This window comes from Phaenicophaeus curvirostris, chromosome 1, assembly GCF_032191515.1.
Source record: "Phaenicophaeus curvirostris isolate KB17595 chromosome 1, BPBGC_Pcur_1.0, whole genome shotgun sequence".
Classification (NCBI taxonomy): Eukaryota; Metazoa; Chordata; class Aves; order Cuculiformes; family Cuculidae; genus Phaenicophaeus; species Phaenicophaeus curvirostris.
The window spans coordinates 4343177-4358575 of NC_091392.1; the positions used below are offsets into that span (position 1 = coordinate 4343177).

At 45.1% G+C, this 15399-nt stretch overlaps 2 protein-coding genes across 2 annotated transcripts in view; one reads left to right on the forward strand and one right to left on the reverse strand.

The window, feature by feature from the left end:
• LOC138725902 (store-operated calcium entry regulator STIMATE-like) overlaps positions 1-4330 on the forward strand; it is a 36268-nt gene extending 31938 nt beyond the window's left edge. The window contains exon 8 of the mRNA XM_069867280.1: positions 3881-4330. Within this exon, the coding sequence (XP_069723381.1) occupies positions 3881-3994 (114 nt within the window). The 3' untranslated portion in view covers positions 3995-4330. The remainder of the gene's footprint in view (positions 1-3880) is intronic.
• A 2467-nt stretch (positions 4331-6797) lies between these two features.
• ITIH5 (inter-alpha-trypsin inhibitor heavy chain 5) overlaps positions 6798-15399 on the reverse strand; it is a 50648-nt gene continuing 42046 nt past the window's right edge. The window contains exons 12-14 of the mRNA XM_069868116.1: positions 15131-15247; positions 10647-11024; positions 6798-9502 (exon numbers count right to left, since the gene is read on the reverse strand). Of these exons, the coding sequence (XP_069724217.1) occupies positions 9204-9502; positions 10647-11024; positions 15131-15247 (794 nt within the window). The 3' untranslated portion in view covers positions 6798-9203. The remainder of the gene's footprint in view (positions 9503-10646; positions 11025-15130; positions 15248-15399) is intronic.

Sequence of the window (15399 nt, forward strand, 5' to 3'; positions counted from 1 at the left end):
GTTTCTGCAGGGATAGCAGGAAAGCTCAGCTTTGTTAATGGCTTGGTAGACCAACTGGATAGCAAGAAGAAACCCGTCAACAAGTAATCCTGCTACTGATGTCACTTACTGACTCCATGGCTGTAGTATAGAACAAAGAACTGGCAGCTGCTTGTGAGTTTTAAGGAGGTTCTGGTGAGCCACAGATGTGACAGTGAGCTTTTGCTTCTAATGCTGAACTTTTTCAGGGTTCCAGTTTAAAAAGGACAAACTGACTCTTGTGGCTGGAAGAATTTCACCATTCCTTCCAAGCCAGTCTTAAAGCTTTCTGTTGTTTCAGACTTGTGCCTTGCTCGGGTAAATCTTCACATGGTTTTTTTTTTTTGCCCTCTTGTGGTATGGAAAGACATGTCTTAAGAGCACCAGACTGAATCCAATGCTGTTCAGGCTGGGGAAGTGCATCCATCTGCATAGCCCTTATTTCTGCTTTGTATGTGTCCTGCTCTTGACCTGAGTGTCTTGTAAGTGCCAATAAACTTTAGTTCTTATCAGTGATTTCTTTGTTTCCTCCACTCAGGAAAATAACTCAGTTTTAATAATGTTTTATTTGATCTATTTTTGAACTTGTTATGTTTTCCTGAGGGTGATGTGTAAGTTTCTGCTCCTTTTCTGAAGGCTTACATGTTCAGAGAGCTTTAATGTGAAAGTTGGTCTAATACCAGTGGTAATTGTGAGAACTGTTAGGGTGAACCTAGAGATAGTTTAAGGCTGGGAGGAAAGCTAATACACTGCATGGGGACCTTTGGTCAGCATGGAGTTCAGCACCAATCCCAGTTCCCTTCATATGAGTTGTGACTTTTGGCAAATCCCTACACTGAAGATGCTGCTTGCTCTTCAATATCAAAGAACTCTCCAAGAGAGGGTTTGGTTTGCTGGTTGCTTAACTGAGTAGAGTTTTAAATTGCTCAATGTGAACTGGGCTTCTGGTGCTTATGGGGAATCTACATGAAAGTTGGTACAGAGGTGCCCCTGGAAGGAGACTTTCCCACCTGTCAGCCCCGCTAACTCATGGGAACTCATCTAAGCTCAGATGCAAGATGGGATGATTCCTACCTCTGCACCAAGCTGGTGAAGCTTTAGGCAATCAGGTTTCCATCGCTAGCAAAGAAATGGCCCCATAGCTGCGTTGTTTTACAGCTTGTCATGGTTTTCATCTGCCTGTGCAGTTTCTTTCTCTGCAGCAGAGATGGGTTGGTTATCTGAAGGGTCTGCTTGGAGTACCAAACCATAGACAGCTTCCTGCCCCCAAGCAGAAGGGGCTGGCAGAGCACGTGGGCAGCCCTGTTTTGGTAGCGTGACCCATGCTGTTTTGCAAGCTGCTGGCCTCCTGGTGCGGGAAGGAATGCATGAAGTCTTTCAGGACTGCCGAGTGAGACAGTAGCACATTGTCCCAGGACTGGGAAACTGTGGTCCACTCCCAGCTGTGCCACCGACCTGCTGTGATCCTGACATGGATGCATCTGCAGGGGAAGTGCCTTGTCCAAGTTGTGCTGCAAAGTTCCAGACCTGGAGTTGAGCTTGAGAACCATATCTGAGGGTATGTCCCTCATAGTGATGAGGTGCTGCCTTGTGATGAAGCTCCCTGAGGAATTGTGGAAAGGTTGCTAAGAGGCTGTTGGCTTGTGCAGCTTCGTACAAGACGTACGGTGGGCAGGTAGCAGCCTGAATGGATCTGGAGGCACAAAACTTAGTGCCTGCTCAGTCAGCCACACTTGGCTGCAGTGGGATTTGAGTTTACAGCTGAAACCCACCGAAAATACCAGTTCATTACGCCCCAGAACTAGCCTGTTGCAGCCTGTCAGGGTTCAGAAAGTTTATAAAGCTGTGTGACTAATTATCCACCTGTTTTTTCAGGTTCAACAGCATTACTATAATAATAAGATAAACAGATGGAATCTTCACTTGGAGATAGCTTTCCAGTGTGTCTTGAACCCAAAAAGTATAAAAATTGAGACTCATGTCGGGGATGCGAGAGAGCTTAATCTGATCTACTGCTATCCTTTGAGTCTCTTAGTGCTGCTGTAAAGATAGCCCCTCCATCTGATGTTGTTGGAGTGTGTGTGAGGGTGGGGAGGAAATCATCCCCTGCGGCTCTTCTGGTCCTTTGAAGTCATTGACTCATTGCGGTTTGTTTTTCCTGTTTAGTCGTTTTGTTGCTGTGGTGACTGGCCCTGTGTTAGCACTTAGCACCATGTAAGAGGGCATGTTAATTCACAACTGTGCCCAGAGATTGCCGTGGATAAGATTAATTTCCCCATGTTCCTGGTTTTGCTCAAGCTCCAGGACTGGCTGGGCTGTTGGAGACAATCTGCAGGTGAATGTTATTGGCTGAAAGCCCCTGCACCATCACTTGACTTGTGCATTTGAGCTGGAAGACTGCTGTGAGTCAAGCACACGGAGGCTTCACAGTGCATTAGTTCAGTCTTTGGAGCGAAGTGGGGTCAGATGGGGCTGAGGCTTGGGTGGATCTACACTGCCTTGCTGGAGGAAGCTGTTTGTGAGAAAAAGAGATTAGAATAAAACCCCTGGGGATAGTTGTGGTACCTGCCCCTTATCCCTGCATCAGCCCTGAACTAATTATGCTATTGGAGTTTTGTGATAGGCAAATGGAGGATGGAGGAAAGGGCTGCTGGAATTGCTCACCTAGGAAAATAAAATCATAAGCCCTTGGCTCTACCTCATGGTGGAGTTGAGGTCTGAGGTGCCAAGGATCTGGCCAGGCTTCCAATGTGGATGACTAGTGTTTACCAGAAATCCCATGGTTCAACTCAGATCTTAAGTAGTGCTGGGCACGACACAAGCTGTAGCACAAGCATTGACTGCACTTCAGTTATGCTTGGAGGTAGTTGCACTCAGGCTAAATGACAGTACGGTTTCTTTTGCCCAAGGCTGGATGTTCGAGGTAAGAAGAAGGGATAGGATGGGGCTGAGTAAACAATCCGTCAAGACAGGAATATTACCCATGCAAACTGCTCATCCAGCCGTTCTGCTGGCTGGCGTTGGGTTTCAGTTTTCTGCAGTAAGTGTAGCTGTAGCCTGAGTAAAACACAGCCACCTTCATCTTCTAGATGATGTGGCTGGAGGAGAGGATGCCCCATGTGTGGCTCTGTCTGCATCATATAAAGACTCCAGGCTGGTGGCAACTGGTTAGCTCTAAACACTCTGTTGGTAGCTTCAAGTATGAAGTTACCTACTGAGAGTGTAGGTGTTCCTGGAGGCACTGGTGGCCTTTTGATCACACAGCAAGGCTGTGGGCTTTCTTACCTGGACAGGTACTAATGAGAGTTGTCAGTGCCCTGCTCTGGCTCCCACAATTCAGACTGAGCCAGGAGCTGCTGTTACAGGGAGAAATAAGATCCTGCCAGGCTAGGACATAGCTGCTGAGCTTGCTAGCTATGGCTGAAGCTAACCCTGTAGCTCTACTTGCTTGTCTGGCTGGAGATAGGAAGCAGCTGGGGACCTGGGAGAAGGTCTACATTTGATACAGATGTTTACAAAATTTGTGGCCTAGTTTTTTTGTAAATGTCCGTGGAGGCTGCAGCCTGGCCCAAACATACATGTCTGCAAATCCTGTCCCATGGTGAACAGAGCTGGAGCTCTTAGCAGCCAGCTCTGATCTTGAGGAGGGGATTGGGACAACAGAACATCACGATGTCTGCACCCACATCTGTCTGGCTGTCACTGGAGAGATGATAAGGGTGACCTTGAGACCTTACCCATCTGCCAGAAAGGATTAGATCTTGCAGAAAACCCCTCTGAGAATGCTTGACCCTTTGAGCAAGCAGTATAAAGAGGAGCTGAGAACTTTCACTCAATCATGATCTGTCTTTCTTCCTTCTAGGTGTTACTCTCTCCAGACATGGATTTTGATCAGTCTGAAAGCGACCAAGATACTTCAGGACTCCAGGGAACAAACCAGAAGATGAAGCAGCCCAGCTATCAAGTGGTCATCTGACAGCACCAAGACAAGGGAGGTGGAGGAAGAGAAGCAGCACTGTGATCCTTGAGCTGGCCGGGGAAGGGCAGGGTAGGGAATGCTAGTTGATCCCTAAGGATCTGCAGTGATCTTTTTGCCTGCCTCATCTAGACCTGTCCTGCAGTTGTCTTTGGGGGATGGTGTTTGTGTGTCCTGTACAGGCTTGAGCAGTATCTGCTTTACCTGTCTGACCGTAACCTGTACACATGCAGGCACGTTGAGGTTAAGGGTATGGGTATCTACTTCCCCTGGCTGGTCAGCTTGGGTGTAACTTCTTGTCAGGGCTAGAGACTGAAATAAAAAGACTGTCTGGGTTTTTTACAAAGAAGGAAAAAAAATTATCCTGTACTACCTGAAATGTGACACTTTTATATTCACAATACTCAGAAGAATTTGTTTGAAATATGTATTTAAATGTCTTGAATTGGGAAGATTGTCTCTGTGGATCTGACACTTTTTACTGTTTTATAAGGAATGCAATAAATATTTGACCTAAAACTGCTTCATAATTGAAATGCCTTCATGTGCTTCATGTTTTGAGAGACTCTAATGCTGTAAAGGGGAGGAAAGGGTTCTATTGAAATCTTTTTCAACCAGTTCCTCATAGAGCCTGTTGTCTTTCTGTAGCAGAGCTATCCGAGTAAACCTACTGAAGAAGAGCTTAGCCCACAGAGTTCATTTTCTGTAGGTGGGTTGTATGAGCTACTTCAGAGTAAAGACTTGATGCTTCAGCATCAGCCTGTGCTGAAGTCAAGACTGGAACAGATTCTGAGACCCATCCAAACTGTCACCTTGCAAATGGGTGTTTACTGGGATGGAAAGTTGACTGCTTTCCTTTTACCTAGTTTAAAATAAATACACATGATCTCGGCAGGAACTAATTAAAAAATAGATCTGAAGAGTCAACTGAAGCCCTGTGAACCAGCCCTGGTGTTGTGGATGTAAGGGAAGGGCCTCAGGTAGGACTGCTGCATGAGAAGATTCCTGGGTCATCGCAGATCCTGGCACCTTTTGCTCCAAGTGTGGGGCTTTGCCTTTGCTCTCTTGTTTAATGTACTGTATTTATCTGTAAACACACAAAAATGCAAAGCACTTCACAGCTCTCCTGGGGAGAGAACACAGAACAGCTGCATAATAAGCTCCCAGGCTGGGTGCAGATACAGAGCTGTGATGGAACCCATATCGAATCCAAATTCTGTCTAGTCCTTGGCATGGCCTGATTGAGGATCCACTGAACTGAACCAACAGACTCAGCTGAGCCATAGACAGGCTTTGCTTATTGCAAGATGGTCCCTAGAAGTTTTGGACAAGAATTATCTTTTATTTTTCCCTCCCTCACTTGTGTTTTCCCAAGAAAGTATTTCTTCTTAAGGAGTAGAAAATAAAGGATTTGGGTTTTCTAATTTTGATGGCTTCAGACTTCTAAAAGCTGAGCTGGGAGCGTGTAAAGTTTTTCAGTTTTGTGGGGTATTTTGGTTTTGGTTTTTTTTCCTTAACTTCAAAGCAGTCTAGAAGTATTCACTGCAAATCAAAGTTTTGTATGCCCCTTAGTGACCTAGACATGCTTGGCTACATTTGCAGCTGTGCAGCCTTATAAAGTATTTTTGGAAATTCTCTTTTTGTTTCTTCTCTAATGAAGGGTCAAAATCCTGCTTGTGGTGGCACATCGAATGGTTTTTGGAACACATGGCACGTAGTTCTCTGAATGGATCATTTAGATTGCTTAGTGAAATCAATTTCACAATGCACCTTCGGCTTGTCTGGTGGAGTTCAGCACTGCTAAGGATTGGAATAACTTGTACTGCTTAAGGTCCTGAGTGAAAGTAGGTTAGAACAGCCTCCCTGTTAGAAATTTGCTCCCTATTTTGCAGTGTGTTAGTATTTTGCTTTTTATTTTTACTATAAGGCCACACAGTGCAATGTTGCAGTATGTGAAAAGTACAAAGTCCTTGTCCTAAAATGGCAAGTGAGATATGTTGAGTGGGGAAGAAATATGATATTCTTAGGTTTTGGTTGGGGCTGGCCAGAGATGCTCTCAGTAGACAATAGCCAGGCAAGTGTGATGTGGGGGGAAGGTTGCCCCTCTTGAGCATTGCATAGCCAGTATTGTCTCAGCAACCCTAAATTCAGGAGTCCTGTTCCCTTGTCTGCAGTGGTGGTGTGCAGTGGTTTCCATTGCACTCCAAAGTGATTGCTTAGCCCTCATTCCTGCGTGAATAGAGCAGTTTGCAGTCTTCAACCACATCACTGCAAAATAAAGTGGTGACAACCCTAGGGATGAGAATGAGAGTGTGCCTGTACACGCAGTTGTTGCAGCATCTTTCCTGGGAGGTGCCCTTGCCATGCCAAAGGGATGTGATGACCAAGCCTGGGTATGTTCTCCATGCTCTCTTTGTATTTGGGGAAAGGTGAAATTTACAGTCCGTGACCTGCCTTTGCTCCTAGTGCTATTAGGACAGTAGGAGCATGAACTCTGGTTTCCCATGTCCTATCCTACTGTATTTAAGGGCTGGATCAGTCTTTTCTATGTGGTTAAATTCTCAATTTAATGTGGGAGTACAGCCCTGGTGTCTGTTAACCTTCCACGCTTCTTGCTTCCTAACAAGTGTACAGAGGCTGAAGAACATCACTGACCTTTAATTTCCTGCTCAAATTAATTTGGTTTTCGACCTATTGTTAACTTGTGAGTCGTTCTTTCAGCAACCTGGTAACATGAGCTTGTCCAGCACCATAAAACATATATAACCTTAACCTCAAAGCTCATTATATCTTCACCAAATGAAAGCTTCAGTGCAGTGTTGGCTGTAAAATATTTATTGTGAAATGGATAACTGGAGCCTTAATGAGAAATGAGTATATTGCTCCAGGCGCTTCATATGGCTGGGAAGTTGGACTTGATCGTTGTTCTTGTCAGGCCCTGAAAGGAATATGTTTCCTTGGCTGGAGGTGGAGGAGGAAGGTAATGATACACCTGAAGCATTAGCAATATGTGTGTGTGTACATATATTTAGACACATACCTATATACAGGAGAGATAAGAGGAGAGTCTAAGACAATCACTCCCCTTGGCAATACACTTGAACAGCAAAATATGGGAGGAGAGTGAACATGTCAAATCTCTTTTCAGTAAGGGCAGTATGAAGAAGACTCCTGTTGAACCCTGGACTGTCTAGAACTTCACTGCCACTATGCTGTTCATCCTGAACCAGTGAAATGGGAGATTGTTCAGAAATGGGGTGGGTGATCTTCCCAATATCATCTTGGGTGGAGAAGTCAGCTTCACAGCTGCTCTTTCTCATCTTGTTTCAGGCCCACCAGCACGCTGCAGAGCTTTAGCCTCTGGTTATTGCATGCTCAGGACTGTGCTGAAGGTCTTGCCTTCAGCTCTCCCTTGCAGGAGAGCTATTTCTCAAAATGCCTGGGCCCAAAGCACTAGGGTTTTTTCTTTGCTTTGTGCCAAAACATGAGCCTTGGCATGAGTTTTGCACTAACTGAGCTCTCTACCAGGATGCTCCAGAGTGCAATTAAATCTAGCTGGTCACTTCTGGCTATTTCTCTTCCCCACAGCACACAGTGTGAATAAGCAACCATATTTGCTACCTGCTTTGCTGCCACAGTGCTAGCATTACTAATTAGATAATCAAGAAAATTACCACCCCACCAGCAGCAGCTAGAGTTCCTACAGCAACCATATTATTTAATTGTTAAATATGTAAAAAAAATCAGTCAAGATTGAACCTATTTCTGTAGATCTCTGGCAACTATTTTTTTCCTAACATATGGATATCATTTAGCTCCTGGAGGTGCTTCCACGTTCACCCTTCTTCCTTTCAGTTCTGGAAAGGCAGAGTATGCATGAACTCAAATTGGCCTTGCCATGTACATGTCTTTGCTTAGTAGAGAACTTGGCCAATGAAGACTTTGACAACCACAAACTCCCTTGTGGATCATCTATAGCATTGTTCACTGATGTCTCACTTTAAAACAGACCACAGCCTTGTGCTTGGGCTTTGGAGGTTTCTTTGCAGAGCAGCACCACCTGCAGTGGGGGTGGCTGGTGAACTGAACCCTTCTGTAAGGTCCTGCTGCCAAATGCCTGCTGCATATAAATTCCTGCAGTGTAAGGAGCCAGGGGAAATTAGGTTGAAAAATTTTTCACAATTTGGAGTAAATAAAGACTTCCTCCCTGATTAGAAAAGCAGCTAGAATCATCTAGTCTTCTTTATAGGTTTATAAGCTGTTGGTGGTGCTGGTTCATTGTGGTTTAGAGAATCTAGATCTCTGCTAAACAGAAGTGATGCTTTGCTTAAGGAGGTGACAGGTCTATTGGAAGCTCATGGTGGAACTTTGTTTCTCGCTGAAAGAGTCCAAGACTCAAGAAATCACTAAACCCGTAATGTTATTTACGTGAGATGCATCATGGAATGGGAGCCTACACTTCTCTGGTTGCTGCTGGAGACTAGAGGTGCTTTTTAAGCTTGTGCACTGAGATAGCAATAAATCATATGAAGGTTTTTGCCACTGTTTAAGGGTCTGTGGTGGTTCAGGGAATATCATGCTTAGTGGCAAATCCAGACCTCATCCCAGTAATCAAGAAAGCAATTGGCTCTTGTTGCCTGTTGATTTAAGGTTTTGATTTCTTTGTTTACGTCTTTGATGCTAATAGGTCATTGCAGATGAATATTCACTCATCTCTCCTCTCTCTCTCTTCTTTCCCCAGGGAACATGGTTGGAGCAGGTGCTCCAAGTCACTTCTTTGCAAAGCAGATCACCCAAAATTGCCTCTCTAGATAGGCACTGTGCTGTATGATCTATGCCTTTCAGTGGGTGACTCACCAGTCCCTGAGGGTATTGCACAGATCCCTGCATGGGTTTGTTTTAAGGCCAGCAGCTCTCTGCACTGTTCAATATGAGTGCTGGCCCATTTCTCCCTCCCTTCCCACTGGGAGAGCACCAATCACACCTTTAACCATATCCTTAGCCCTTTTCCCGAACCTTCTCGCCTTCAGGAATTTTATGAACAACATTGATCTAGCATGAAAGAGAGACAGCTGATTTCCAAGGCCAAAGAGCCTTGGTTTCTTTGGCACCAAAAAGTAAAGAAATATTCATAAGTTGCCTAGCTCTAGAGGCTTCAGAAGGGAACCGCTGTCACACATGCTGCTGCAATGCATTGGTATGATCAGTCTTAAAGGCTGTTAATCATCCCAAAGCTGGTTCCTGTGTCAAAAGGATGAGAAGCCAAATAGTCTTTATAGCTCCCATCGATCAGTTTGTCCGCGTTGTTTTTGGCAAACCAGCAATTAACTTCCTGCTGGCCATTGTAGATCCTCCTCTGCTTCCACACAACAGGAACGAGCCGTCCCTTCACTTTTAGGGTATTTGTAGTGTTTGGATTTAATGCTTCAGTTTGGTTCTGACCAACCTGCTGATGACTTGTGTTTAGAGATTCCTGAAGAAGTTTAACTTCATGGTTCAAGAACTGACCTGCAAGGCAAGATAAAATAGAGTCCATGACTGGTTGTTTTTTGTCTGTTTATATATTGTTGATTTTTTGTTTTAATAGGCCATGTTTTGAGGATTCTTTGTGTATAGGGTTGTAAAGGGCTTCTCTGCAATAGCAGGATGAATCTAGGTCCTGCGATTCTTTTCTAAATCTCACAAATAGATTAGAATAAACCCCTTTTTCTTTTTTTGTTTTCTTCCCTTGCCTTCCTGGGGGCAAACCTAAATATGGATTTAGACGTTTGTGCACGTAAGTGACCTGAATTTAAAACTTCACTCCTGAGGGATCATCTCCTGCTCAAGCCTGAATATCACGGAAATAATGGCTTGAGTCTTGGTGTTCTGCACCTGTACATGGCCATAATATCACTGCTTCTCTTTGGCTGAGGCCATCTGGTCATTATCTTTGTTTAGCTAAAGCCTAGTTGCTCTCAAAATGTGGAGATGGCTCATCTTTCACTTCCTGATTGAGAGAAGGGGGCCATGAAAATTACCAATGGTTCTTGATCTCAATTAGGCTCAGGTGTAAGCAGCTCAGTCCTGCCAAAACAAACCCTCTGGACATGTATAAGCTCAGTATTTGAAGGCTAAGCAAACGATTCCTGGCAATGTGCTACCTGTTGTGACTAGAGCTCTCTTTCAAAATCTGCAAGACCTCAGATGACTGTCTTCTCTGCTTAGAGAGAGATTCAGGCACTACTTTGCTATGTCCCTGAGAGCACTTTAGCAGCTGGGCTATTCTGAATTAAGAGTACGGTTAGAGAATCTCTTATTTGTTTTTTATTCAGGGTTCTTGTGCAATATTTGCTTTCTGTCACTGTACTGGGAGATTCTAGCATGTGAATTCTAATGATAACTGTCTTAATCAAAAAAAGAGCGGAAATATGAACAACGGGCACCGCCATATAGCTAGGATAGTGTGAGATAGCTCATACAGAAAAAGATGGAAGAGGAGTTGGGAATTCTAGCAATAGAGAAGTTGTTTGAGAGTGGAAATGAAAGTCTTACCTGGGAACTTAATCCCCACCTTCCTTGTTCATTACCTCTTGTCTCCATCCTTTAACGCTGCATGAAAGGATCATTTTTCTCTGGTTTGTAGCTCTGAACCTGAGAACCTGTTACCTACCTAGTAGCCCATGGGAGTCAGAAGAGAGGCCTTTACTATTGGAGATGTAGAACCCCAGGTGATTCCTTTGATATGGGGCCGGCTTCTTATAATGATGAATGAGGATGACAAAGCTGATTGTGTCTCGTATTGTCACAGTGATGTTGGAATTAGCAGAGATAGAGACCTCAAGGCTGCTGCTCCGCACAACAGCATTCCGATCACAGGACAGAAGAAGTCTTTCCCCATCATCCAGGATGATTCTTCTGGGTGTGATCTCTAGGTAAGATCTCTCTGGCTTATTGTTGAGGATGGTGATGGTGCTAAAGTAAGTTCGGTGCTTCTTATGGCCGTTGGGTGGTGCAGGAGCTCCAATTAATTGCCCATTCACAGTTACACCTTGCAGGAAAATAATCAATAAATGAAAGCTGGAACAAAGAATAGTTATATTGTCTCGAAGATACAAGGCTTTCAACTGAGGACATGCAGATCTACCACTTCATGCTCGATTATTTCACCTACCAGTATTCAAAGCAGTATAACCAGTCTGTTATAAAATGATTATCTTATACACAGCACCTAAATTTACTGAAGCTCAGAAATACTGGCCCTCCCTGGAGACAGGTGCCCCAACCCCATTAGTCCTAACATTGTGTATACAGTGGTACAGGATACAGAATCACAGAATCACCAGGTTGGAAGAGACCCACTGGATCATCGAGTCCAACCATTCCTATCAAACACTAAACCATGCCCCTCAGCACCTCGTCCACCCGTCCCTTAAACACCTCTAGGGAAGGTGACTCAACCACCTCCCTGATGGGAGGTGATGATATGATCAGCTACTCCTCAGCACAGCCACTTCCTAAACTCCATCCAACCTTTGACCTTCCTATCATCAAGACAATGATGTGCAGGGATTTTGAGCCACGTAAGACAAATATTTGTCCTTCTGACTGATATAACTTATCCAACCATCGTATGATTTACCTGTTTGTTGATGCATAACGCAAATCTGGGCAAACATAGCAGATTTTGGAGCTCAAAGAAAAGATGCTAGTAGGCCTGCTTTTCCTTGTATAACCAGCTGGCATAAGGACTGAACTTCTAAGAAAAGGACCTGGATGTATCTGCATGGTTCTGTCTCAGAAGATCTCAGGGTAGTAGACAGTTGCCAGTTGATGTTCCTCTCTACCTGACACCTAAGAAGAGAACGAGCCTGGGAAGCCACAGAATAGGGGAGTAAGAGTTACTACCTTGGTCAGTACGCTAAAGACTGAGTGGAATCTGTAGAGGGAATAACCTGACTTGCAACAGCCTGAAGTGAAGGCCAAATGCCGGGTCCTGCACTTGGGGCACAACAACCCTGTGCAGCTACAGACTAGGAGAAGTCTGTCTAGAAAGCTGCCTGGAGGAGAGGGACCTGGGGGTGTTGGTTGACAGCGACTGAACATGAGGCAGCAGTGGCCCAGGTGGCCAAGAAGGCCAATGGCATCTTGGCTTGGATCAGAAACGGCGTGACCAGCAGGTCCAGGGAGGTTATTCTCCCTCTGTACTCGGCACTGGTGAGACCGCTCCTCGAATCCTGTGTTCAGTTCTGGGCCCCTCACCACAAGAAGGATGTTGAGGCTCTGGAGTGAGTCCAGAGAAGAGCAACGAAGCTGGTGAAGGGGCTGGAGAACAGGCCTTATGAGGAACGGCTGAGAGAGCTGGGGTTGTTTAGCCTGGAGAAGAGGAGGCTGAGGGGTGACCTCATTGCTCTCTACAACTACCTGAAAGGAGGTTGTGGAGAGGAGGGTGCTGGCCTCTTCTCCCAAGTGGCGGGGGACAGGACAAGATGGAATGGCCTCAAGGTCCGCCAGGGGAGGTTTAGGCTGGACATCAGGAAAAAATTCTTCACAGAAAGGGTCATTGGGCACTGGAACAGGCTGCCCAGGGAGGTGGTTGAGTCACCATCCCTGGAGGTATTCTACGACGGGTGGACAAGGTGCTGAGGGGCATGGTTTAATGTTTGATAGGAATGGTTGGACTCGATGATCCTGGGGGTCTTTTCCAACCTAGCGATTCTGTGATTCTGTGTGAAGTGCTGAACCTCCTCAGGTGGCAGCGTAAGAAATTCAGGTTCTCTTTGTGTTGCTGCAGAAGAGGGCACTGAACCCTGCACTCCCATTGGGTTGTTTCCAGGTTCACCAGCGTTGCTCTTCCAGCTTCCCTCAGTTTTTCACCCAAAGAACCACTTTTGAATAGCCTATGGTGCAGATCCCACTGAGTCAACTAAAGTCTAGATGTCCACATTAAGATTCCTAATAAGCTTCATGATTTTAGTGACTTCCTGTCCATAAGATAGTCTCACTTCCTACAAGTCTCTGAACAGCTAGCTAGACATTAACTATGAAGGACAAAATTTTTAGCTAACCCAAGCTAGACCCAGACCATCAACACTCAGTTAAAATATCTCCATATCCTATTATTGCTGATGTAATCTCTCATTTCTGCCTTCATAGGCACAACTTGCTAGTGCTACAGAGTTTTTCTCAAGCTCATTCCACAACTGAGACACAGAATCACTCAAAGCTGCAGCACAAACACAGTCTGGGAAAGAAGTTTCAGGGAAACATTGCCAGGAACTGGAGGTTATTCACTAAGGCAGGCATGAACACAGAAGTGTGGAGGCTAGACCATTGCTACACAGAACAGAATTCTTGTAACTTTATTGTGTGACTGTTTATCTTCTTCGTAAAAGAAGTCTGTGCATTGTCTCTGGTTTTGACATCCCTTCCTCCCACTGTTTCACTGCTAAGGACATAATCTGCTTCTTAGCTGCCCTGCTTAGAATTCTAGGACGGATAAGACCACATTTGGGCCCCTGGGAATCAGACTGGCAGATCCTGAAGGGTGTGGGTTTTCTCAAGGCTGTCATGACTCAGTAGCCAGTTTGGTGGTCCCTCCACTGAAACAGCCTTAGTGCTTGATTAGCCTGCTTGTATAATTGGATCTGTCCTGAAGCAAACAGCACTGTAAATAAAAAATGAAGTTTCAAAACCAGCAATTTTAACAAGTCCAAATCTTCTATTTGTGTGTTGTGACTTTGTTAACTAGAGAGCTGATGAAGTTGCACCATCAGAAATACAGTCGCTGCACCAGAAAGCTGAATACCCTCTGTAATCTCTCAGCAAGGAGGTGGCTGCATGGCTTATGCGAACGCTACTTGGGGTGTGCAAAATATCTGTGGCTGCTTGGTCACCTGTGGCTGTTGTAGAGCCAGTCAAGTGCAACCCCCCAGACCATATTGGGTCATAACTACCAGGAACTGAGCTCTCCAATCTAGCTGGACAGAAGGGGTGTGATGTACTCACAGAATCATAGAATTGTTAAGGCAGGAAAAGAACTCTAGGATCATCAAGTCCAACCATCAGCCCAACACCATTGTGCCTACTTAAACCATGTCCCAAACTGCCATGTCTACTTGCTTTTTGAACACCTCTGGGGATGGTGACTCCACCACTTCCCTGGGCAGCTTGTTTGAAGCCTCACCACAAAGAAATTTTTTCTGATGTCCAATCTAAACCTTCCCTGATGCAACTTGAGGACTTTTACTACTACTTGTTACTTAGGAGAATAGACTGATCTCCACCTTGATGCAATATCCTTTCAGGTAGCTGCAGAGAGCAATAAGATCTCCCCTCAGCCTCCTCTTCTCCAGGAAAAACAAACCCAGTTCTCTCAGCCATCCTCACAAGACCCTTCACCAGCTTCGTTGCCCTTCTCTGGACACACTCCAGCACCTCAATGTCTTTCTTGTACTGATAGACCCAAAACTGAACACAGGATTTGAGGTGTGGCCTCACCGCTGTTGAGTACACAGTGATGATGACTTCCCTGCTCCTGCTAGCCACACCATTTCTGCTAAAAGCCAGGATGTTGTTGGCCTTCTTCACCATCTGGGCACACTGCTGGCTCTGCCTGTCAACCAGCACCCCTAGGTCCTTTTCCACCAAGCAGCTTTCCAGCCAGTCTTCCCCAAGCCCATAGTGTTGAGTGCTCCTCATGCACTCAAGTGGGTCTCTTGGCTGTTCACATGTAAATGCTTTTCCCTTAATTCTAGTCAATGAACAGCTGACTAGGAAAAGTTTGGAAACACATAAAGGTCAGTTCTCTCTATGATTAGGTCTACTCTGTTGACAAAGACTTCTGCAGATGAACTATGTATGCAGCAGTGACCAGCCCTCCTCTTTGCTTAGGTTTGCTATGATTTACCCATTACCTGTGATAAAGTTGGAGGCCAGTTAGTGCAAGTGAACAATTTATCTCCCCTTCCAGTCCAGGTGATTAGAGCAGGAAAACGTGTGCACCAGTTTTCCCCCGGCTGGCCAGAAAGGCAACTTTTTCTAACTGCCTGCCACTTTCTTGTCTACAAAGCTCCTTTGTGCTTAGTCTTATTGCTAAAGAGCTGTTCTTGTGCTTCAGCTTTTCTCCACAACCAACTGCTTTGCTTGGCTTCTCACCAGATTCCTTGTGATCCGAGACCAGTCGGAGAATATCCCCTGGTTCTCCATCAATATTGAAGCAGACAGACAACTTGCTGGAGGGAAAATCAATGACAAAATGAGGGTCTCCATCCGCTGAGAAGACATGGAAAAAGAGATAAATGTGAGAGACTTACACAAAACTGCAGTGCCTAAGAATCTAGCAAATCTCCTTTTCCGAGTGTGTTTGTCCTTGTTTTTTCAAAGACCTCCTAGTTTGTTCTTTTTAAAGGGTCCCATGGAGTTTA